Below are 25,372 nucleotides of genomic sequence, written 5' to 3'. Positions count from 1 at the left end.
CGCAGCAGTAACATCTCCCTGTCAATGTGATTCTTGCTTTCTGAACTTGCTAGCCATGCAACTATGGGGTTACAGTGTTCCATGTTGTTTTCATGAGAACAAGTCTTTTCCTCTGCTTTTTTTCCAGTTGGAAAAGCCTGCGATTATGAAGGTGCTAAGATTATTAGGCAATTAAAAGTGTTTTCACATAAAACAGAATACTGCTTCTGTGGGTTTAGAATGCTTTGACCAATGGCTCTGACAATGCTCTCCAGTTGGTAGTTTTCATTCAAAAAGAAGAGGTGAAAGATACCATTTCTGATACTCAGAAACTATAAGTTTGTCATTTCAGAGTTACAGCCGTGTTAGTCTGTATCCGCTGTGGCAGAGCTCTGACCTTGCCCCCGTGGGTCCTGCTCTTCTAGGCGGTTTATGCTAGCCTCAGTGGCTCACTGTGACCCTCCAAATAGCCCTTCTCGCTCTAGGGCCAGGGTTACAGTCTACTGAGCCCTTTTCATCACAGGCCAGCAAGGAGGTTGGTGAGAGAACTCCCACAGCCTCTGTTGTCCCTGGGGGGGCTTATTTCAGAACATTTTAGCCTCCTGTCCTGACAGGGGCCTGACTTCCCCTCCCAGGAGATGTTTCTGTAGTGGTGGGTTGGGGGGAACCCAGGCCCACCCTCTGCTCGGGGTTCCGGCCCAGGGACTCTAATGGTAGCGGCTGTTGGCAGCCAACCTTTCACTACCAGAATTGCTACATTTCCCTGGGCCACTTCCCCACAGCTCTCCTGCTTCTCCCTTCTTCACCCTTACCTTAGGGCTCCCTTAACGATGGTTTGAGGGTGTCTTCATTAACCAGCCCTTCAGCCGCACTTTCTCTCCTCTGGCTCCCTGGCTTTCCTCTGCCTGACTAGGGTGAGCCCTTTTTTATAGTATCAGCAGGGCCTTAATTAGAGTCAGGTGGTCACATTAGCTTAATGGCCTCACCTGACTCTTTGCAGGTTAATTAGAGTGAGGTGTTCTCATTAGCCTGGAGCAGCCCCTGCTCTGGTCAGTCAGGGAACAGAAAACTGTTAATCCAGTGGCCAGTATATCTGCCTTCTGCTATTCTGCTGTACCCAACTGGCCTGGGTCTATCACACCGCAAAAAGAACAGGAGTACTTGTGGTACCTTAGAGACTAACAAATTTATTTGAGCTTAAGCTTTCGTGGACTACAGCCCACTTCTTCGGATGCATAGAATGGAACATATAGTGAGGAGATCTTTGTACACACACAGAGAGCATGAAAAGGTGGGAGTTGTCTTACCAACTCTGAGAGGCCAATTAAGTAAGAGAAAAAAACTTTTGAAGTGATAATCAAGATAGCCTAGTACAGACAGTTTGATAAGAGGAGTGAGAATACTTACATGAGGAGATAGATTCAATGTTTGGCAGTTTCCTCTTTGGAATCTGTTTTTGAAGCTTTTCTGTTGCAATATTGCCACCCTCAGGTCTGTTATTGAGTGACCGGACAGGTTAAAGTGTTCTCCTTCTGGTTTTGAATGTTATGATTCCTGATGTCAGACTTGTGTCCGTTTATTCTTTTGTATAGAGACTGTCCAGTTTGGCCAATGTACATGGCAGAGGGGCATTGCTGGTACATGATGGCATATATCACATTGGTAGATTTGCAGGTGAATGAGCCCCTGATGGCGTGGCTGATGTGATTAGGTCCTATGATGATTTCACTTGAATAGATACGTGGACAGAGTTGGCATCGGGCTTTGTTGCAAGGATGGGTTCCTGGGTCAGTGTTTTTGTTCAGTGATGTGTGGTTGCTGGTGAGTATTTGCTTCAGGTTGGGGGGTTGTCTGTACAGGTCTGTCTCCCAAGATCTGTGAGAATGAGGGATCATCTTTCAGGATAGGTTGTAGATCTTTGATGATGTGCTGGAGAGGTGTTAGTTGGGGGCTGAAGGTGACAGCTAGTGGTGTTCTGTTATTTTCTTTATTGGGCCTATCTTATAGGAGGTGACTTCTGGGTACTCGTCTGGCTCTGTCAATCTGTTTCTTCACTTCAGCAGGTGGGTATTGTAGTTTTAAGAATGCTTGGTAGAGATCTTGTAAGTGCTTGTCTCTGTCTGAGGGAATGGAGCAAATATGGTTGTATCTCAGAGCTTGGCTGTAGACAATGGATCATGTGGTGTGTCCTGGATGGAAGCTGGAGGCATGTAGGTAAGTGTAGCGGTTAGTAGGTTTCCGGTATAGGGTGGTGTTTATGTGACTGTAGCGAGTCGGTGTGGCTCCCCTCTGGTCCAGCAGAGGGAGCTCCCTGCCAGACGCCCAAGTGGGCTGAGACACCACTTCCTGTTCCCGCCCCCCGGAAGTCAAGGGGTGGGACAGGAAGTATAAAAGGAAGGTGCCAGAGCTCAGTCAGGAGCCAGCAGCCGCCAGGAGCAGACGTGCCGGCGGGAGCTCCTGACTGGGAGCCCTCTAGGAACCAAGGCAGCTGCCCAGACTGGCCTCCGCTTCCCCGCGCCCACTACGAGGAGGAGCTGCCAGAGCTGCCCCGTGACCGGTACTGGGACGAGCCGCCAGACCGCCCCTGCACCCCCCCCGAAGAGGAGCCGCCGGGGCTTCCCCGGCCCTGCTACCCGGAGGAGCTGCCGGAGCAGGCCTGGCCGGACTTGCCGGAGGTGCTACCAGACCTCCCACCAAGCCCGGACCCGGAGGAGCAGATGGCCTTTGACTGGCCCGAACCTGGTACAAGTGTGCAGGTAGGCCCCGAGGGGGATATGGAATGTAGCCCGGGGATAGCCGACCCCTGTCAGGCTACCGGCACTGAGGTGCCCATGTCGGTGTGTTGCGGTCAGGACCCCACTGACCGGTGGCCGTGAGAGCCGCCACTAGGGCCCCGGGCTGGAACACAGTGGAGTGGGCGGGCCTGTGTTCCCCCTGCCACCCCACTCGCGGGTGGCAGTTTCCCCCTCACCTCAGCGCTCAGGCACAGAAGCCTGCAATTACCTTTGCTATTGCCCAGCCCCTGCTCCAGAGGCCTGGGCTTATATTGACTTTGCTGTTGCCCAACCCCTGCTCCAGAGGCCTGGGCCTATATTGACTTTGCTGTTGCCCAACCCCTGCTCCAGAGGCCTGGGCCTATATTGACTTTGCTGTTGCCCAGCCCCTGCTCCAGAGGCCTGGGCTTATATTGACTTTGCTGTTGCCCAGCCCCTGCTCCGGAGGGCCTGGGCTTGAATTGACTTTGCTGGTGCCCAGCTCCTGCTAGAAGGGTCTGGGCCCAAGGACGGCTGTCCTGCTGCCCGCCCTGACTGAGGGCCAGGGCGTATACTTAGTGACTGTGTGCCTTGAGGTCAGCCCCTGCCTGAGGGTCTGAACCCCTGAAACCTTCGAGAGACTGATTGCCACCCGGCCCCTGGATCCAGAGGGCCCGAGGCGTAGGGTTGAGCTAACCTGATTCTTGTCGCCCACCATTTAGAGGGGACAAGGAGCGAGTCGGTGTGGCTCCCCTCCGGGTCTGCAGGAGGGTTGAGCCCCGACCCGCCAGCTTACACTGGTGCCTTCTCTGAGGACCGACGAACTCCTACCCTGTGAGTAAGGGTAACAAAGCCGAGGGGAGAGGGTTACCTACCCCTCTGAGGACCAAGCATGGACATGGAGCGCCTAATTCAGCGCCTTGTGGAAAGCCAAGAGCGGCAGCAGGCTGCTCAGATGCAACAGCAACAGCACCAGCAGGCCGCTCAGCATGAGCAACAGCAGCAACGGGATGCCGCCCACCTCCGGCTCACCCAGGAGCTACACGCGGCCCAGATGGAGCAGCAGCAGCAGTTGCTACAACAGCTGGGGACCCAGCTCCAACAGCTCCTGGTTACCCCCCCTCACCCTACGGGAGGACCGGTTGGCGAGGGGGCAGGAAACCCCCGGATGGCGGCTCCCCTCCGCTTGACTAAGATGGGCCCGGATGATGACCCCGAAGCCTTCCTGGTCACGTTTGAGCACGTGGCCCTAGTCGCAGGGTGGGCCCGGGAGCATTGGGCCACACTGCTGGCCCCGTACCTGACCGGGGCGGCCCAGACGGCTTACCGAGACCTAGCGACTGAGGACGCGTGTGATTATGACCAGGTAAAAGCAGCTATCCTAGACGCACTAGACATCAGCCCTGAGACGTTCCGGCAAAGATTCCAGTGCCAGACGTATTCACCCGGCGCCCGGCCGCGGGCGGTGGCACAGATGTTAAAGGAGGCCGGCCGCCGCTGGCTCCTCCCCGAGCTCCGGACAGCAGAACAAGTGACCGAACAAGTCATTTTAGAACAGTTTGTTAACATCCTGCCCTCCCGAGGAAGGGCCTGGGTGCTTCGCCATCGCCCGGCGACGCTCGCGGCAGCGGTGTCGCTTATGGAAGACTTCCTTGCCGCCGAGACAGCGACGGGGCCAACCCTTCCGCGACCCAGCACCAGGCCCAAAGCCCCCCGCCCAGAGGAAAGGGGGAGCCCCGCGAGCGCCGTGCGACATCCCGGCCGCACGCTTGCCTCGCACCCGGAGGCTCGAGTCCGGTGGCGGGAAGCTGAACCCCGAACAAGACCTGTCGGCCCCAGCCCCGGAACCCCAGGGGTCCGGCGAAGCCCGCCCCGGAGTCCAAGCCGAGGGGCCGCTCGAAGTAGCCGGCCTGAGCTCGGTCCGTGCTTTGGTTGCGGGAAGTTGGGGCACCTCCAGAGGGATTACCCTGACATGGACTGTAGCTACGGACAGGTGTGGGCTGGACACAACCGGGCCCGGCCGGCCCTACATCCCAAACTCACCATCGCCGCGGTCGTTGGGGGCCGGAGCGTTGAGGCCCTGATCGACTCCGGCTGTGGCCAGACACTAGTCCGCCAGGGCTTGGGACCCCGAGCAAACCCCAGTTTGCAGCCGATACACTTGCAGTGCATCCACGGCGATGTCCGACCGTATCCCAGCGCCCGAGTCTCCCTGACGGTCGCGGGGGTCACCCGGAGCTTAACCGTCGGCCTGGCTCCACACTTGGCGTATCCCGTTGTCCTCGGTCGTGACTGGCCCGCCTTCGAAGAAGTGCTTCGAGCTACACCGACCCTAGAAGCGGAACCCCGGGAGCCCCTACCCGAGTCCACCGGGGACGCCATCGAGGGGGAGCCCGCAGCCACAGACGACGCGGAGAGGCCAACGGGACCCACCCGGGACCCCCGCCTCTGCACCGATTTCTGCCGCGACCAACGAGCTGACCCCACGCTCGGCCACTGTTACGAGCAGCTCGCGGCGGTGGATGGGGCCATCCTGGACCCCCAACGGGCGGCCAAATGGCCACACTTCGAGCTACGCCGAGACCGACTCTATCGGATAGACCGAGATTCCCGCACCCGCGAACCACAGGTTCAGCTATTAGTCCCCCAGTGTCACCGGCGGGCCGTACTGAAGTTGGCCCACGATGTGCCGGCCGCCGGGCATCTGGGGCAGGAAAAGACCTTGGCAAGGATCCTGGGGCGGTTCTTCTGGCCAGGGATCCATCCCGACGTCCAGAAGTACTGCAGCTCATGCCCGCAGTGCCAACTCGCCGCTCCACCAGGGGTGCCTCGAGCACCCCTGGTCCCTATGCCACTCATGGAGACACCCTTTGAGCGGGTGGCCATGGACCTGGTGGGGCCCCTGCCGAAAAGCACGGCCGGGTTTCGGTACGTATTGGTCCTCGTCGACTACGCCACCCGGTTTCCGGAGGCCGTCCCGCTACGAAGTACGACCGCCCAGGCCATTGCCAAAGAGCTGATAAAAATATTCGCACGAGTCGGACTCCCCCGGGAGATTTTGACAGACCAAGGGACCAATTTCACCTCTCGGCTGTTGAGACAAGTATGCACCATCTTGGGGGTAAAACAGCTCCGCACGTCCGTATATCATCCGCAAACGGACGGGCTGGTGGAACGCTTCAATCGCACCCTCAAAGGGATGATGCGGAAGTTCCCACCAGAGGAGCTCCGCTACTGGGACCAGTTCCTACCGGCCCTGCTATTGGCCATCCGGGAAGTCCCCCAGTCTTCGACGAGGTTCTCCCCATTTGAACTTCTGTATGGACGCCGGCCGCGGGGTCTCCTAGACCTGATGCGGGAGACCTGGGAGCAGTCGGCCTCCCCAGCCCAGGGCCTCCTGGAATATGTCCTACAGTTACAGGGGTACTTGTCCCAAGCCGGGACCCTCGCGCGGGAGAATTTGAAGAAGGCCCAGGAGCAACAAGAGCGAGCCTATAACCAAGGGGCTCGAGACCGGGAGTTTAAGCCGGGGGACTGAGTCCTACTCCTCCTACCGTCCAGCGAGTCCAAGTTATTGGCTCGCTGGCAGGGTCCATATGAGGTCGTCCGAAAGGTGGGAGCAGTTAATTACGAGGTACGCCGACCCGATAGACGCCAAGGGACTCAGCGGTACCACGTAAATCTACTAAAACCGTGGCATGACCGGGAGGGCCTCTTAATCAACCCGTACCCGCCCGAGCCAGAATTGGGCCCCCGAGTGCCCGAAACAGACGAGCCCCCGACTCCCCTGCTTGGGGAGTCACTTTCCGAGGACCAGCAAAAACAAGCCAAGTGCCTCCTGCGGGCCTTCCAAAAGACCTTTCCTGCCGTCCCGGGGTACACTACGCTGGTCTGCCACTCAATTCAAACGGAGCCCGGAAAGGTGGTCCGAGAGACAACCCGGCCGCTGCCCTACAGGATGCGGGAAGCTGTCGAGGAAGAGGTACAAGCGATGCTGGCCCTGGGGGTCATCGAGCCCTCCCTCAGCAAGTGGCGTAGCCCCATAGTCCTGGTGCCCAAGCCCGATGGCACCCGTCGGTTCTGCATCGACTTCCGGGGGGTGAATGCCATCTCCCGTTTCGATGCCTACCCGATGCCCCAAGTGGACGAGCTATTGGACTGACTGGGAGAGGCCCGATTTATTACCACCCTGGACCTCAGCAAGGGGTATTGGCAAATCCCCCTTGAGGAGACCTCTAAAGAGAAGACCGCCTTTGCCACCCCGACGGGACTGTACCAGTTCACCAGGATGCCCTTCGGTCTTCACGGGGCCCCCGCGACCTTCCAGAGGCTGATGGATCGCCTGCTTCAAACCCATCACGACTATGTGGCCGCGTATCTGGATGATGTGGTCGTCTATAGTCGTCGGTGGGAAGACCATCTGCCCCGGGTCGCGGCCGTCCTGAGGTCCCTAAGACAGGCGGGGTTGACGGCTAACCCCAAGAAGTGCCGGGTCGCCTGGCAGGAGACTACATACCTGGGGTACACTGTTGGCAGGGGGCAGGTAAAACCCCTGGTGGGAAAGGTCCAGGCCCTAATGGAATGCCCGACCCCAACCACCAAGCGGCATGTCCGGCAGTTCTTAGGCCTGGTCGGGTATTACAGGAGATTTGTCCCACAGTTTGCCTCCATAGCGGCACCCCTCACCGGCCTGCTAACAAAGGACAGCCCCCGGCAACTGAAATGGACCCCAGACTGCGAGTCAGCCTTCCGGCGCCTCCAGGGATGCCTCTGTCGGGAACTGGTCCTGTATAGCCCGGACTTCGATCGACGGTTCATCTTACAAACCGACGCCTCTGAGGTAGGACTGGGGGGCGTCCTGTCCCAGGAGGTGGAGGGGCAGGACCACCCCGTGCTGTACTTAAGCCGGAAGCTGTTCCCCCGCGAGCGGAATTACGCGGTGGTGGAGAAGGAGGCGCTGGCCATAAAATGGGCCTGCGAAGCCCTCCGTTTCTACCTCTTGGGGGCGCCTTTCACTCTGGTCACAGACCATGCCCCCCTCACCTGGCTGACATGGATGAAAGACAAGAATGCCCGCATCATGAGGTGGTACTTGGCCTTGCAGCCGTATGCTTTCACTATTCTGCACCGGGCTGGCAAGGACCATGCGAACGCCGACTTCATGTCCCGTATTGGGGGAATGGAAGGGTCTGGCCCCGATCGGCGGGAGCCAGACTTGGGGGTGTGTGTGTGTGTGTAGCGAGTCGGTGTGGCTCCCCTCCGGTCCAGCAGAGGGAGCTCCCTGCCAGACGCCCAAGTGGGCTGAGACACCACTTCCTGTTCCCGCCCCCCGGAAGTCAAGGGGCGGGACAGGAAGTATAAAAGGAAGGTGCCAGAGCTCAGTCAGGAGCCAGCAGCCGCCGGGAGCAGACGTGCCGGCGGGAGCTCCTGACTGGGAGCCCTCTAGGAACCAAGGCAGCTGCCCAGACTGGCCTCCGCTTCCCCGCGCCCACTATGAGGAGGAGCTGCCAGAGCTGCCCCGTGACCGGTACTGGGACGAGCCGCCGGACCGCCCCTGCGCTCCCCCCGAAGAGGAGCCACCGGGGCTTCCCCGGCCCTGCTACCCGGAGGAGCCGCCGGAGCAGGCCTGGCCGGGCTTGCCGGAGGTGCTACCAGACCTCCCACCAAGCCCGGACCCGGAGGAGCCGATGGCCTTTGACTGGCCCGAACCTGGTACAAGTGTGCAGGTAGGCCCCGAGGGGGATATGGAATGTAGCCCGGGGATAGCCGACCCCTGTCAGGCTACCGGCACTGAGGTGCCCATGTCGGTGTGTTGTGGTCAGGACCCCACTGACCGGCGGCCGTGAGAGCCGCCACTAGGGCCCCGGGCTGGAACACAGTGGAGTGGGCGGGCCTGTGTTCCCCCTGCCACCCCACTCGCGGGTGGCAGTTTCCCCCTCACCTCAGCGCTCAGGCACGGAAGCCTGCAATTACCTTTGCTATTGCCCAGCCCCTGCTCCAGAGGCCTGGGCTTATATTGACTTTGCTGTTGCCCAGCCCCTGCTCCAGAGGCCTGGGCCTAGATTGACTTTGCTGTTGCCCAGCCCCTGCTCCAGAGGCCTGGGCCTAGATTGACTTTGCTGTTGCCCAGCCCCTGCTCCAGAGGCCTGGGCTTATATTGACTTTGCTGTTGCCCAGCCCCTGCTCCAGAGGCCTGGGCTTATATTGACTTTGCTGTTGCCCAACCCCTGCTCCGGAGGGCCTGGGCCGAATTGACTTTGCTGGTGCCCAGCTCCTGCTAGAAGGGTCTGGGCCCAAGGACGGCTGTCCTGCTGCCCGCCCTGACTGAGGGCCAGGGCGTATACTTAGTGACTGTGTGCCTTGAGGTCAGCCCCTGCCTGAGGGTCTGAACCCCTGAAACCTTCGAGAGACTGATTGCCACCCGGCCCCTGGATCCAGAGGGCCCGAGGCGTAGGGTTGAGCTAACCCGATTCTTGTCGCCCACCATTTAGAGGGGACAAGGAGCGAGTCGGTGTGGCTCCCCTCCGGGTCTGCAGGAGGGTTGAGCCCCGACCCGCCAGCTTACAGTGACCATCGCTTATTAGCACTGTAGTGTCCAGGAAATGGACCGCTTGTGTGGATTGATCTAGGCTGAGGTTGATGGTTGGATGGAAATGATTGAAATCATGGTGGAATTCCTCCAGGGCTTCTTTTCCATGTGTCCAGATGATGAAGATGTCATCAATGTAGCGCAAGTAGAGTAGGGGCGTTAGAAGACAAGAGCTAAGGGAGCGTTGTTCTAAGTCAGCTATACAAATGTTGGCATATTGTGGGGCCATGCAGGTACCCATAGCAGTGCCACTGACTTGAAGGTATATATTGTCCCCAAATATGAAATAGTTGTGGGTGAGGACAAAGTCACAAAGTTCAGCCACCAGGTTAGCTGTGACATTATCGGAGATATTATTCCTGATAGCTTGTAGTCCATCTTTGTGTGGAATATTGGTGTAGAGGGCTTCTACATCCATAGTGGCCAGGATGGTGTTTTCTGGAAGATCATCAATGGATTGTAGTTTCCTCAGGAAGTCAGTGGTGTCTCGAAGATAGCTGGGAGTACTGGTAGCGTAGGGCCTGAGGAGAGGGTCCACATAGCCAGACAATTCTGATGTTAGGGTGCCAATGCCTGAGATGATGGGGCGCCCAGGATTTCCAGGTTTATGGATGTTGGGTAGCAAATAGAATACCCCTGGTCGGAGTTCTAGGCATGTATCTGTACAGATTTGTTCCTGTGCTTTGTCGGGGAGTTTTTTTAGCAGATGGTGTAGTTTCTTTAGGTAGTCCTCAGTGTGATCAGAGGATAATGGCCTATAGAATGTGGTGTTAGAGAGCTGTTTAGCATATTGGTCATATTCCAATTTATTTATGATGATGACAGCACCTCCTTTGTCAGCCTTTTTTATTATGATGTCAGAGTTGTTCCTGAGGCTGTAGATGGCTTTGTGTTCAGAATGGCTGAAGTTATGGGGCAAGTGATGTTGCTTTTCCACAATTTCAGCCTTTGCATGTTGACAGAAGCAATCTATGTAGAAGTCCAGTCTGTTTCGACCTTCCAGAAGAGTCCACACAGAATCCTTTTTTTTTTTTTTGGTAGTGCTGGTAGGGAGGATTCTGTGGGTTAGTATGCTGTTCAGAGGTATGTTGGAAATATTCTTTGAGTCAGAGATGTCGAAAGTAGGATTCTAGGTCACCGCAGAACTGTATCATGTTTGTGGGTCTGGAGGGACAAAAGGACAGGCCCTGAGATAGGACAGACTCTTTTGCTGAGCTAAGAGTATAGCTGGAAAGATTAACAATATTGTTGGGTGGGTTAAGGGAACTACTGTTGTGGCTCCTTGTGGCATGTAGCAGTTTAGATAGCTTAGTGTCCTTTTTCCTTTGTGGAGAGGCAAAGTTTGTGTTGTAAACGGCTTGTCTAGTTTTTGTAAAGTCTATCCATGAGGAAGTTTGTATGGAAGGTTGTTTTTTTATGAGAGTATCCAGTTTTGAGAGCTCATTCTTAATCTTTCCCTGTTTGTCATTGCGATTCTGAAAATAGAGCAGATCTTTCTCAATACATGTAGTACAAAACTCTTCCATTATCAAACAAGGCCATTTAGCCAGATTTTGTTCAACACTAACAGCAACATCACCCCCTTTATCGCTATTATTCATTCTACCTTCTGTACGGACAAGTGTTAGAAAAAGTGGGTCATCTTTTTCATCGTTAGTTTTCTCCTTGATTTCAGGAATGCTTGCCTTTTTCTTCTGAAATCTCCTGAAGGAACAAGTTCATACTCATATCTTTGCTTTGATTATCATTTTCTAAGAAAGATGATCCACCATCATGGAAGATGATTCTGAAGCAGTACTAACAGAGAAATAGTTAGCAAGTTTGGGTAACTTGCTTACAATATTATCTTTCTAACTTAGCTTTCCTTTTTGCTGCTCTGTTTTGAAATTGTCAGCTGGACATCTTGTTTAAGCAAGGTTAAAATAATACTGTAGTTCTGTCATTATCACCCAATGGCAATTAATACCACCAATTCACACCGTCATTACCAACAATTCAAAGTCTAAAAACATTAATTAAACTTTAACTGTGAAAGCTTAAGGAATTGGGACAAAATCAATATCAGCAGGGGCATACATTAGGTTTTTTTGTTCTTTTCTTTTTAGTATTAACACAAGTTATGATCAAAATCTCCCTTTTATAATGTATATTTTAAGGATTGGCAGCTCCGCAGGAAAGCAGAGGATTGGGGCTGCTTCCCCCTTACTCCCCACTCTCCGATCTAGCTTCTGTGCCCAAACTACTAGGCCAGGATTTCTCAACCAGAGGGTCATGACCCTCCCAGAAGGGTTGGGAAAGGCCATTAGGGGCATTGGGAAGTGTTGAATATGCTATTATAATCTGAAACAAAAGAAATCTTGTTCCCCGACTCCCTGCACACCATTACTCTACCAGGTCAAATATTTTCTATCAACCTTTTGAAACACACACACACAAATGATGTATATAGTCTGGGTAGTTCTGGCAGGAGGGGTAACTAGTTGGGGTAATGAGACGTTGAGGAGTAGAGCTGGAGAGGCAGAGAATCCTAAGAGTCCACAAAGTCTTTAGCTAATGCCCAGGCTTTCTCAGATTTGTGCACAAAACATTTTACAAAGCCAGATTCTTTCTACTTTAAGTGGAAAATTTTGAATGCCAGTTGAAGAAAACTGTAATCTATTACTCTTATCCATCTATTATGCAGAATTTTTCATGAAGCACCTGTAAATGTCTTCTTGTCTGACCAGCTGTTTTCATGGCCCCTCAAAAGGTCCGTCTACACCAGGGATTGGCAACCTTTGGCCTGCGGCCCGCCTGGGTAAGCACCCAGGCGGACCAGGCCGGTTTGTTTACCTGTCGCGTCCGCAGGTTTGGCCGATGAGGGCCCCCAGTGGGAGCCCTCAGGAACTGGCATGGGCTGAGAGATGTGCTGGGTGCTGCTTCCAACAGCCCCCATTAGCCTGGAGCAGCGAACTGTGGCCAGTGGGAGCCCCAATCAGCTGATCCCTGGTCTACAGAGTCCATAGCAAAGAACCTTCAGGTTTGTAGCAAGAGATTTGGGCTTGCAGAGGTTGCACTGCCACAGTAAAAATATCTATATAGAGATTACAGCTGAGTCTTTCCTGGCATTCACAGCTCATGGAAGTGGGTGGGAAAAAATGTTAAATATTCAGGGAATCAGAATTTTGGTACCAAACCTTGTTCTTTGCTCCTAGGCTATCAGAGGCTTAGTGAGCTGTGAAGGCAGCATCTTTAACCCTTAGCAGGAGGGAGCAAACTGTGTTGCTCTGTAGCAAAACTCCTGGCTTAGTCTGAGCTAGTGATAATTGGATCCTCAGTAATTTACCTTAAGGCCTTGGGGGGAAATCCTGCTTCCACTTAGATCAGTGACAAAATGCCATTGAGTTCACCAGGTTCAGGGTTTCATCCATAAGTGATGACTAATGAGTGGGAAATGGTAGATCTCCCGGAGAGTTCAGAGGAAAGGAAAAAATGCCACTGGCCAAGAGCACCATGTTATACTGCTAGATAATATTGGGAAGGGAAATAAATGAGTCTCCAGGAATTCATCTTTAATTGAAGAGTATGTCATCTGATGAATCCTCCAGGACTACGTCCAACCAAAATTGGCAACCCTAACAAGAGCCCAAACCCAAACCTGTCTGAATAATATATTTCAATCTGCTGCATGAAACAAACATTGTGAATTTAGTTTGGAGGGCTTAACACAGTTACCTTTACACTTCATCACACTAGTCCAGTGACTGAGCATGGGGAGAAGGAAAGTAAGAGATGCTTCCTTTGGCTGTTGGCCCTCTCCTGTCACCTTGTTTATCCCGGGCTGCTGATGTGATTGCCATTACAATGGCATGATTTAAACAGTCCCATTACACATGACTTTGGTTTTTATTTTGGATTAATGGAACTTTTCAGCTAGTGCCTGAGCCTGAACATAAACCCAATCAACAGCAATGGTATCTATGTCCCTACATGTTGGTGTTTCAGTACCTATATCATTTGGATTCTGTAAAGATGCTTTTTGTTTTAATAATCAGATTCAATGAGCATCACAGTGATATCTATACATAAAATAACTTGAGGGAATAATATGATTGATAACGTCTTCTGGAGGCTAATGCTGTAAATGAATCTGTGCAGACACCACTACTTAAGAAACATATTGGGCAAGATTTTTTGGCTGATGTAAATCAGTGTAGTTCCATTGAGGTTGATGGAGCTTGCTGTTTTGCACCAATTGAGAATCTGGACCATGTGACCCAATTCTTTACTGCCTTGCATCTTGTGTAATTGTTTACACCTGTGCACAGTTGATATAACAAATTTCAGGCCGGTGGAAAAATCAAGCGCTTTGATTCATATTTGAAAATAAAGGTCTTTTCAGTATAAAGTACTACAGTACTATGCAGCAAGAAGATCTTATTTGAAATATTTTTTTCAAATAAATAGCTAGTTTTGAAGAGGGTGGTTTGTTTTGTTTTTTCTTTGTTAAATGTCTGACTTCCATTTGCTAACCGAATGTAATCCTTTTCTTTTTTCCTTTAGAAAAGTGTTCTCCTGGTCATTTGGAAAATGGTAGATTTCTGTATAGCTCTTGGAAAACCTACAAAGAAGGTGATGACATTTCATATGTGTGTTCTCCTCATAATCTGAAAACCAAAGTTACATGCACAAAGAATGGCTGGTCACCTACTCCAACATGTACTTCTACCAGTAAGGAACATTCATGTTCTATTGATCAGCTTGTTAAAAAACTTGTAGACATATTACTATCATCCTCTGCCTGAAATGAAAACAAATACCAGTCCTAGCAGGTGATTTGTCATGACAATGCACATTTCTGACCTGAGTAACTGTGTGATCATATTGCATTGACCTTCAAAGTTCTTCACCCACCCCTGCTTGTTGTATGTACGGTGACCAGGTGTCCGGTTTTTGACCAGAACACCTGGTCAAAGGGGATCCTGGCAGCTTTGGTCAGCACCACTGACTGGGCTGTTAACTGTCCAGTTGGCAGTGCTGCACAGCGGGACTGGCAGGATCCCTGCCAGCCTTGGTGCTGTTCCCGGGAAGCAGACAGCATGGCCCCCTCAGGCTCCTATGCATAGTGGCATCCAGGGGGCTCTGCACACTGTCCTAGCCTCAAGCGCTGTTCCCACAGCTCCCACTGGCTGGGAACCATGGCCAATGGGAGCTGCGGGGGTGGTGCCTACAGACAGGGCAGGGCGCAGAGCTGCCTGGCTGCACCTCAATGTAGAAGCCTGAGGGGGGACATGCCGCTGCTCGAGGTAAGCGCCACCCGAAGCTTGCACCCCTGAACTCCTCCTGGGCCCCAAACCCCTGCCCCAGTCCTGACCACCCGACTGCCCTCTGAACCCCTTGGTCCCAGCCTGGAGCACACTCCTGCACCCCAAACCCCTCATCCCTGGCACCACCCCAGAGCCTGCACTCCCTGCCACACCCCTTCCTGCACTCCAACCCCCTGAGCCAGCCCAGTGAAAATGAGTGAGTGAGGGTGGGGAGAATGAGCGATGTGGGGGCAGAGTGTGTGGGGGGCCTTGGAGGAGGAGTGGGGCAGCGGGCGGGGCAAGGCTGTTTGGTATTGTGCCAGTGGAAAATTGGCAACCCTAGTTGTTTCATTTTTAAAAGTTAGATTGTTAACTCTTTGGGACAGGTACCAGGCATTTCTTTGTCTTCTGTGTAGAGATGAGCATATCTTTTTGTAATATAATAATAATAGTCCCCAACCCCTCTGCCCAACCCTGTTCTTCCTTAACTCAACCCCATCGCCATTCTTATTCTCACCTCTCAGCACTAAAAATAAAAATGTAGCTGTGGCCACTTGAGCTGTGGGAGGAGCTAGCCTCCGCACATATGATCCTGTCAAAGATCATAGGTATGTACTGAGGTGGCTAGCCACTTGTATCACTGCAGCAATACTCTTATTTTTAATGTGCTAGTTTGTTTGGAGCTAAAGCTAAAATATGTCTCTTCATGCTAGAATGTACAAGTTTCCAACTCTTATGTAGACATACCCACAATCTCAGTGCCAGGCATGAGTGTGGCCCCTAGGAACCAAGAGAGACAACTGCAAGGAAAGTTCTGTTCAGCCCCTGCCACCTTGGGCTTGAGCATGTTCAGTAGAGATGGAATCTTCAGAGAATAATCAAGCTCCAAATCTGTATTTTCATAGGTTTATAACATGGCCCAAATTGGGTGCATTTTTCTGAGGACAAAAAAAGGTGAATCTTTGACACCAGGTGGACACCACAGCCAAATGTTGAGTCCCTGCTCCAAACCATGGAAGTGCTAGAGGTTCTCAAAAAAACAGCTCTAACAATAACTTAGCATCGACAAAACAGAATATTTTGCTCAAACATCAGTCTCCGAAACAGCGAAACTGTTTCAGCTTAAACTTTTCAAAACAAAAAATGATGCTGCGGCAGACACCAGACATGGAAAACTTCAATCCAAATGGTTAAAGTCTAACAAAGTTGCAAGCAATTAGAAATGGGATTTTATCATTCAGAGAATCAGGCAAATTTAATAAAAGATGTTACTATTAGCTCCACCTAATATTTATAAATTGTGACATTTAGCCACTGGTCTGGCCTGTGTTTAGGGATAGTATGGAGGCAAATTTCAGAGTGTTACCTGTGTTAGTCTGTATCAGCAAAAATGACAAGGAGTACTTGTGACACCTTATAGACTAACAAGTTTGTTTGGGCATAAGCTTTCGTGGGCTAAAACCCACTTCATCAGATGTAAGGCAGATCCCGTCTTTTCATGTACTGCTATATATATCTTCCTACTCTATTTCCCCCTCCATGCATCTGATGAAGTGGGTTTTAGCCCACGAAAGCTTATGCCCAAATAAATTTGTTAGTCTATAAGGTGCCACAGGTATTTCTCATTTTTGTTGAGGCAAAGTAATCCAGGGAGCAGTTGTGCTCAAGGAAATCCTGTCTTTCTGTTCTTTACCAGGCATGAGTTGTGTGTGCATTACACCATCTTTTGGGATAATGCAGCATGTTCCTCTGTCTATACCTGGTCAGCACTTCTGGGTGTTGCAAAGTGGGTTAAAGCCATGGTTCCACCTTGCCCCTCTGCCTCCCCTTCCTCCATGGAGTGGCTTGCACAGTTTGTCTGGTAGCTCTGGGTGCTTGAACATCAGTTAAGATATCGTGTGTAAAATCAAGTCATCAACCTCCATAACAAAATTCAGACAAACACATCCTGCCTCAAAGCCTCATTCCCTCCCTATCTCTACTCTCCCCAAATGCCCAAGAAAGTAGATGGGCTGCGCAGTGTATCCTGGAAGTCAGCAAATTCAGGGAGAGAGTGAATTCCAAAATGGAATGCCTCTCCAGGATAATGCCCTGCTATAAACACCCTCTCCTTTAAACTGAAGGGCCTAGCATGAATGCTCTATTGATCACAGCTGTGGAAATATTGCAGTGGGTGAGGCTGTCTCTGAAGAAGGCAGGTTAAGTGATGATTTCTGTGTGATGTTTTATCACTGTCTTTCTCACTGATGAGCCCCTTATGATTTGAAGGTGCTTCACCAAATTACTTATACATACAGCACATACAATACAAAGAGAGAACTTTTCCCACAAAATAAGAGCTGGCAGTGTCAGACTCAAAATGACCATTTTCAGTTCAACCGTCTTTTATATTGGCTTTGAGAAATCAGTATCAGGAATGATTGTGAGAGATAAGAAACACTGATATACACTATGATTTCTTACCTTCCCTCCAAAAGTATGAAGGAACTTCTTGTTCAAATACTTTTTAAGTAGTGTTCCTCCATTTCATTTCAGGTGTACCTCTTCTCGTGGTCACCCTATACCTATGAAAAGCATGTTAATTAACAGTGTTTATCTTGAGATAATGTCATACTCTCTCTATTTTAGAAATCTGTGAAAAAGTTGAGATACAGAATGGTTATTTCTCTGAAAGTAAGAGCAGATTTAATTTAAACGAGGAAGCAACATATGGGTGTCAGATTGGTTACGTGACTCCAGAAGGAAAAGCTGTGGGGAAGACACAGTGCCTTCAAGAAGGATGGACTCCTTTACCAAAGTGCATTAGTGAGTAATTTAATGATTGAAGAACTTTCTACTTTGCTCCTTTTTTCCCCGAGTAGAGGATGAGCACCATGTTCAGGTATGGGGAGAAGTTTGAAGCTTCATGTGGGGAAACTTACAAGGCTGAGGCTCCTTGGGTTATGCCTTACTATGACTGGACAAAATTGATCTATTATTTGGGGGAGGTATTACCATCATAAATAAAATAACTTACCATTGGCTGATCAGAATTTAAATCATAAAGACTTAAATTTTATGTAAAAGCATTAGAGCACAAAATTATAAAATCTTTCTTCCAATTGTTGTCACTTTAGGTATCTTAGTTATAGTCCTCTGGTTTCGGGAGTCCCTTCTCTCCAGATGAGAGGAAATATGGTGATTAAAGTGGACAATTAAATCTCCCACTTTTGTGGGACAATAACTCCAATATTAACCCAGTCCAAGTGGGGATCATCTCTTCCTTTTATTTCAGGCTGCCTTATTTCCTGGCTATTCCTCTTTTTACCCTATTAGTATCCACATACACAGAACATAAAAGAACTTGCTTATAATTTGTCTTCAAATGAAGTCCATTCCATCAAAGAGTATTAAATAAACAGCATAGCTACCAAGACCTAGAAAATCCCATCTACATTATCTGACTGTGAAATACAGGAACTTTAAGTTGTTTGCAGTTCTGGCTCTACAAAGTGGTGTCCCGTACAATAGCACCTGCAATAACTCTTGGACACTGGGATGTTTCACACAGAATAGTCTACAAAATTGGCTCAATAAATGAATAAACCTTCCTTTGGATGCATGGCTTTTTATAAAGTAGTCTCCCATATTTCCAGTCAAGAATAATTCTCATGTTTCTACAGGGAGGAGATTCCCTGCAATATGTGACTCATTTGGAAATTAGTAGGGAAATGTTTGACTTTTGTGGTGTTCATGAATGTTTTGATTTGAAAATAAAGGCAGTGAAAATGACAGTGCCAACGCATGGATTAGTTTGGTTGGTAAACAAGGACCAGACCCTCAAATGGGATAAAACAGGGCTAAGTATTAGGGACACATAATTGAATGCAGTGAGAACTCCTTATTTACTGTTGTATGCTGCTTTCCACCTTTGCCTTTTTATATGTATGTCCTACACTGGAGCAGAATCTAACCCTTACACATGATTCAAGGGATCATGACTACAACCTAATTGTAACTATCACAGTAACAATGGGTATGTCTACACTACAGGATTATTCCGATTTTACAGAAACCGGTATTTGGAAACAGATTGCATAAAGTCGAGTGCACGCTGCCACACTAAGCACGTTAATTCAGTGGTGTGCCTCCATGTACCGAGGCTAGCATCAATTTCCGGAGCATTGCACTGTGGGTAGCTATCCCATAGCTATCCCATAGTGCCCGCAGTCTCCCCTGCCCATTGGAATTCTGGGTTGAGATCCCAATTCATGATGGGGCAAAAACAGTGTCGCGGGTGATTCTGGGTAAATGTCGTCAGTCAATCCTCCCTCCGTGAAAGCAATGGCAGACAATCATTTCGCGCCCTTTCCCTGGATTGCCTTGGCAGACACCATAGCACAGCAACCATGGAGCCTGTTCAGACTTTTTTCACTGTCACCGTATGTCTATTATACTAGAGATACTATTATAACAGTCATATTGTACTGTCTGCTGCTGTCATGGGTGCTCCTGGATGGCCTCGGTGAGGTCGGCCGGGGGCACATGAACAAAAATGGGAATGACTCCCCAGGTCATTCCCTTCTTTAAGTTTTGTGTAAAGGTAGAGTCAGTCCTGCCTAGAATATCAGGCAAGTCTACTTAAGAACCAGAGAAGCAAACGGCCACTCCGGGTCCGAGCCCGAGACATCGCGCTGAAATGATGAGCTACTTGCCATTCTAGGGGGTGCCCCTGCAATAACCCCACCTATTGCTTCCCTCCTCCCCCACCCCTCCTGGGCTACTGTGGCAGTTATCCCCCCCATTTGTGTGATGAAGTAATAAAGAATACATGAATAAGAAACTGACTTTATTGCATCTGCAATCGGAGATAAAAGGGGGGGCAGCCTCCAGCTGCCATGATATTCCAGGCAGGACTGAATCTCCATTAGACAAAGCTTAAAGAAGGGAATGACTGGAAGTCATTCCCATTTTTGCCCAGGCGCCCCCAGCCGACCTCACCAAGGCCAGCCAGGAGCACTCACGGGATGATGATGACGGATATCAGTCATATTGCACCGTCTGCCATCAGGAAGGGTAGGGGAGGGGATGCTGCTGTTTAGCGCTGCAGCACCGTATCTGCCAGCAGCATCCAGTAAACATACGGTGACATTGAAAAAAGGTGAGAAACAATTTTTTCCCCTTTTCTTTCATGGGGGGGGAGGGTCTGATGACATATACCCTGAACCACCTGCAACAATGTTTTTGACCCTTCAGGCTTTGGGAGCTCAGTCAAGAATTCAAATGATTTTCGGAGAGTGTGGGAACTGTGGGATAGCTAGAGTCCTCAGTCTCCCCTCTCTCCCTCCCTCCCTCCCTCCGTGAGCATCCATTTGATTCTTAGGCTTTCCTTTATGCTTGTCTCAGCTCCTTAAGTTTCACGCAGCACTGTGTTGAGTCCCTGTTGTGGCCTCTCTCTATCATAGCCTTGGATATTTTTTCAAATGCTTTGGCATTTCGTTTATTGGAATGGAGTTCTGATAGAACAGATTCATCCCCCCTGTGACGGGGCAGGGCAGCCCCGCACTGGTACAGCAGGGGTTAACCCTTCTTTACTAGCAGAGGAAGCCATGCCCAGGAAGTTCTGCTGGGCATGCTCCAACTGGCAGACCAGTATAAAAGCCTGCAGGTCTGCTCAGTCAGGGGTGGCCACCGGGGGAGAAGGACGCAGACCGTCAGCCTCTGCAGAGGGAGAGCCCAGGAGCTCGGACCGGGGCGCCAGCCGAGCCGGGGCCGACCCGGGGCCCCTGGGGAGGGACGCCGGCAGTGACGGACCTACGGGGGAGCCGCTCCCACAACGCAGACGTCCGGCCAGGCAGGGTAGGAAGTGACCCAGGGGCATTGTAGAGACTGACAGCCTTAAAGCTGCAGGACCACTCGGCGTGTTGCGGGCGGATCCCCGCCGAGCGGGAGGCAAGGAGAACTTGCCACAAACAGGGCCCTGGGTCGGGGCTCGGTGGAGAGGGAGGGCCCGAGTCCCCCTACCCCACCCCGTAATACCCCACCCCGAAGGGGGTATTTATGGACTCAGGCCGCTAGGCCGCACTACCCCACTCCGAAGGGGGTGTGTAGGGACTCAGGCCGCTAGGCCGTGCTACCCCACCCCGAAGGGGGGGGTTATGGACTCCGGCTGTTAGGCCGCACTACCCCACCCCGAAGAGGGGGTTTATGGACTCCGGCCACTAGGCCGCGCTACCCCGCCCCAAAGGGGGGGGGGTTATGGACTCCGGCCGCTAGGCCGTGCTACCCCACCCGAAGGGGGCGCTTATGGACTCCGGCCGCTAGGCCGCGCTACCCCGCCCCGAAGGGGGCGCTTATGGACTCCGGCCGCTAGGCCGCGCTACCCCACCCCGAAGGGGCGCTTATGGACTCCGGCCAACAGGCCGCGCTACCCCGCCCCGAAGGGGGCGCTTATGGACTCCGGCTGCTAGGCCGCGCTACCCCACCCCGAAGAGGTGTGTATGGACTCCGGCCGCTAGGCCGTGCTACCTCGCTCCGAGAGGGGGGCGGTTACAGACTCCGGCCGCTAGGCCGTGCTACTCCACCCCGGAGGGGGTGTCCATAGACTCTGGCCGCTAGGCCGTAATACGCCGGCCACCAGGGGCAGAACGAAGGACAAGCGAGTGGTGCAGCGCTAGGCCCCAACCCGCCCCTGCCACGAGGGGGCGCTGGGGCACCTGGCCCATCACAATTGGCACCTGACGAGGGACTTGAACAGGCCTGAGATAAGGCCACAGGGCCCAAGATGGACCCCGAGAAACTTTTGCAGTGGCTGCTGGAGAATCAGCAGCAGCAGATGGCACAACAGCAACAGCAGCAAGCGCAGCTGCTCCAGCAGCTGGCGGCCCAACAGCAGGCACAAGCCGCCCAGCGACAGGAACAGCAGCAGCAGTTGGTCCGGGAACTGGCGGCCCAGCAACAGACGAACCAGGAGCGGCTGGTTCAACAGATGGCGGCGCTAATCAGACCGGCACCGGGTACACCTCTAGGGGCCGTCGGGGGCAACCCCGACGAGGGTCTCGGGAGATTACCCGTGCGCCTAGCTAAGATGGGGCCGGGGGACGATCCCGAGGCCTTCCTCGTGACCTTTGAAAGGGTCGCGACCGCCATGCAGTGGCCCCTCGCCCATTGGGCCACGATACTGGCACCCTACCTGACGGGCCCAGCCCAAGCGGCGTACCGGAACTTGGGCTCCCAGGATGCACTGGACTACCCGAAGGTTAAGGCCGCCATCTTAGACGAAGTTGGCGTCAGCCCTGAGACCTACCGCCAGCGACTCCGCCGGGAATGATACACGCCCGGGGCCCGGCCGCGGGCCGTGGCCCAGCGAATCCGGGACCTCTGTTGGCGGTGGCTGGAACCGGAAGGGCGGACGGGCGCTCAGGTGGCTGAGATGGTAGCCTTAGAACAGTTCCTTCAAGCCCTGCCCCCGGGAGGGAAGGAATGGGTACAGCGACACCGCCCCAAGACCCTCGCGGACGCGATTTCCCTGATGGAGGACTACCAGGCGGCCGATGGGGACGTGAAGGCCAACCCCAGGGGGGGTGAGCCCAGTAGACGGAGCCCAGGACAGGCCCAGGGCCCTCGGCGGCTTCCCCAGCCCCCCGAAATACCAGTAACCCGGGGCCCTAGGGCGACACCCCGGGACAATATCCCACGACGCTCGGAGGAGGCCCCCGCAAGGCCTGGCAGCCCCCGCCACAACCCTGCCGAAGAAGGGAGACGAGACCGCTGCTACGAGTGCGGTCAGGTAGGGCACTTCAGGAGGGAGTGCCCGTACATGGATTGCAATTATGGGCAAGTGTTGACGGCGGGTCACCGGGCCCGGGCTTGGGAGCCGGGGAAAATTGTTCTGCCGGTGAAGGTGGATGGGACGTCTGCCTGGGCCTTAGTGGACTCCGGGTGTAGCCAGACGGTTATTCGGGAGGGGCTGATCAAGCCCACCGGCCCTGCCGGGGCCCCCATCCAGCTACAGTGCATCCATGGGGATGTGAAGCCTTACCCCACTGTCTGGGTACAGCTGGAGGCGGCCCAACACCGGGCGCGGTGTCTAGTGGGGGTGGCTCCCAAATTGGCGTACCCCGTGGTCCTAGGGCATGACTGGCCGGGCTTCACAAGCCTCTTGAGGGAAGGGGCTACGCCGCCAGGGAGGAGAACTGGGGAACGGGCTAGACGGCCGGGATTTCTAGGCCAGCCAACGGCAGAGGACCCCCTAGAGGGACCCTCGGGGAGCTCCGGGAGAGGGGTAAGGAGCCAAGTCCCTATCGACGCGCCAGCAACAGAGGGCCCGGGCTGGCTAGATGTGGACACCGACTTCCTCGAGGAGCAACGAGGGGATGCCACTCTCAGCCGGGCTTGGGAACAGGCGACTAGTCCACCAGGGGAGGACGACCCGCCCCACCGCCGGCCACAAGGGCCCCGATTTGAGATCCATCGGGACTTACTCTATCGGGTGGTGCTCGAACCACAGACAAAAGAACTACGCCAGCTATTGGTCCCGCGGCGGTTCCGTCGGGACTTGCTCCGCCTGGCACATTCGGTGCCGTGGGCCGGACACTTAGGCAGAGAGAAGACGTTACAAAGGGTGGCCCAGAGGTTCTTTTGGCTGGGCATCCATGCAGAGGTACGAGACTATTGCGCCTCCTGCCCAGAATGCCAGAGAGCCGGCCCAAAAGGTGTACCAAGGGCCCCCCTTGTACCCTTGCCCGTGGTGGGGACGCCTTTTGACCGGATAGGCCTAGATCTCGTGGGACCCCTGGAAAAGAGCGGCACGGGTCATAAGTACATCATGGTGGTGGTCGATTATGCCACACGCTATCCCGAAGCGGTGCCACTGAGGTCCACCACGGCACCGGTCATTGCTAACGAACTATTACAAATCTTCGCTCGGGTAGGTATCCCGAGGGAGATATTAACAGATCAAGGGACGAACGTGACCTCTAGGTTGATGGCAGAGCTGTGCAGGCTGCTGAACATCCGGGCACTAAAGACCTCCGTCTACCACCCCCAGACGGATGGCTTGGTCGAGCGATTCAACGGCACTTTGAAGGCCATGCTGAGGAAGTTTGTAGAAGACGACCCACGACACTGGGATAAACTACTCCCCGCACTCCTCTTCGCGGTGCGAGAGGTACCCCAGGCATCTACGGGGTTCTCCCCCTTTGAACTCCTCTACGGGAGGAAGCCTAGGGGTATCCTTGATCTCCTAAGGGAAACCTGGGAAGAGCAGGAGACCCGTGTTCGCGGATTGGTGCAGTATATCCTCCATCTGCGGGAACGTCTCCGGGAGCTAGGGGCCTTGGCCCGCGAAAATCTGGTGAGAGCTCAGCAGACTCAGGAGGCTCAGTATAACAAGGGGGCCAAGGTACGAACTTTCGGGCCAGGGGATCGGGTCCTCTTGCTACTTCCTTCCTCAGAGTCCAAGCTGCTAGCCAAGTGGCAGGGCCCCTTTGAAGTGGTCAGGCGGATGGGGCCGGTCGATTATGAGGTACGGTTGTCCGGGCGAAGGAGGGATACCCAGATCTACCACGTGAACCTCCTTAAGGCCTGGAGGGACCGAGAGGGCCTGCTGATAGCCCCATACCCGCCAGAACCGGAATTGGGGCCGCTGGTGGGAGAGCCCGAGGCAGCCGAGACGGCGGACATAGGCCACGAGCTTACCCCAACCCAGCGGGACCAGGTAGAACGACTGGTGGCGGCGTTCCCCGTGGTTTTGTCGACGCGACCCGGGCGAACCACGTTAGCAAACCACCACATCGCTACCATTCCAGGACACAAAGTGCGGGACACACACCGCCCGCTCCCCAGGAAGATGTGGGAGACCGTGAAGGAGGAGCTCGGGCTGATGTTAGCCTTAGGGGTGGTGGAAGAGTCGCAGAGTGAATGGAGGAGTCCCATAGTATTGGTCCCCAAGCCAGATGGAACAGTCAGGTTTTGCATCGACTTCCGCAAGGTAAATGCAATTTCACGGTTTGATGCCTATCCCATGCCCCGGGTGGACGAGCTGCTAGAGCGGCAAGGAAAAGCCGAGTTCATCTCCACCCTGGACTTGACGAAGGGATATTGGCAGATCCCGTTGACACCGGCCTCACGAGAAAAGACAGCATTTCCAACGCCGTTCGGACTCTACCAGTTTACGATGATGCCGTTCGGATTGCACGGGGCCGCGGCGACCTTCCAGCGACTCATGAACCAGCTGCTGAACGCCCACAACGAATACGCCGCAGCGTACATCGATGACATTGTCATCTACAGTAGCACTTGGGAGGAACATCTACAACACTTGACTAAAGTTCTGCAGGCATTAGGCGAAGCCGGCCTCACCGCGAACCCGGCGAAATGTCACCTGGGCCAGAAGGAGGTGACTTACCTGGGCTACACGGTAGGTCGGGGTCAGATCCGTCCCCTCGTAGATAAGGTGGAAGCGTTGAGGACGTACCCCACGCCCACAACCAAGCGGCAAGTCCGACAGTTCTTGGGGCTGGCCGGGTACTATCGGCGGTTTGTGCCTAACTTCGCCACACTCGCGGCCCCACTAACGGAATTGACACGCAGTTCACAACCCCAGAAAGTACGTTGGACGGAGGGCTGCGAAAAGGCCTTTCGCGCCCTGAGGGAACAATTAACCCGGGAACCGGTACTAGTCCAACCGGATTTTTCAAAGCCCTTTATCCTACAGACAGATGCCTCGGAGGTGGGACTGGGGGCCGTACTGTCACAGGAGGTAGGGGACGAAGAACACCCGGTCT

The 25,372-nt window shown here is 53.3% G+C and overlaps 1 protein-coding gene across 1 annotated transcript in view; it reads left to right on the top strand.

The window, feature by feature from the left end:
• LOC123376342 (complement factor H-like) overlaps positions 1-25,372 on the top strand; it is a 102,585-nt gene that overhangs the window by 16,176 nt on the left and 61,037 nt on the right. Inside the window, 2 exon segments of the mRNA XM_045028260.1 lie at positions 13,864-14,031; positions 17,235-17,411. Coding sequence (XP_044884195.1) covers positions 13,864-14,031; positions 17,235-17,411 — 345 coding nt within the window.

The sequence above is a fragment of the Mauremys mutica genome, chromosome 8, assembly GCF_020497125.1.
Source record: "Mauremys mutica isolate MM-2020 ecotype Southern chromosome 8, ASM2049712v1, whole genome shotgun sequence".
NCBI classification, from domain to species: domain Eukaryota; kingdom Metazoa; phylum Chordata; order Testudines; family Geoemydidae; genus Mauremys; species Mauremys mutica.
This window is presented reverse-complemented; position numbering and strand designations above follow the sequence as displayed.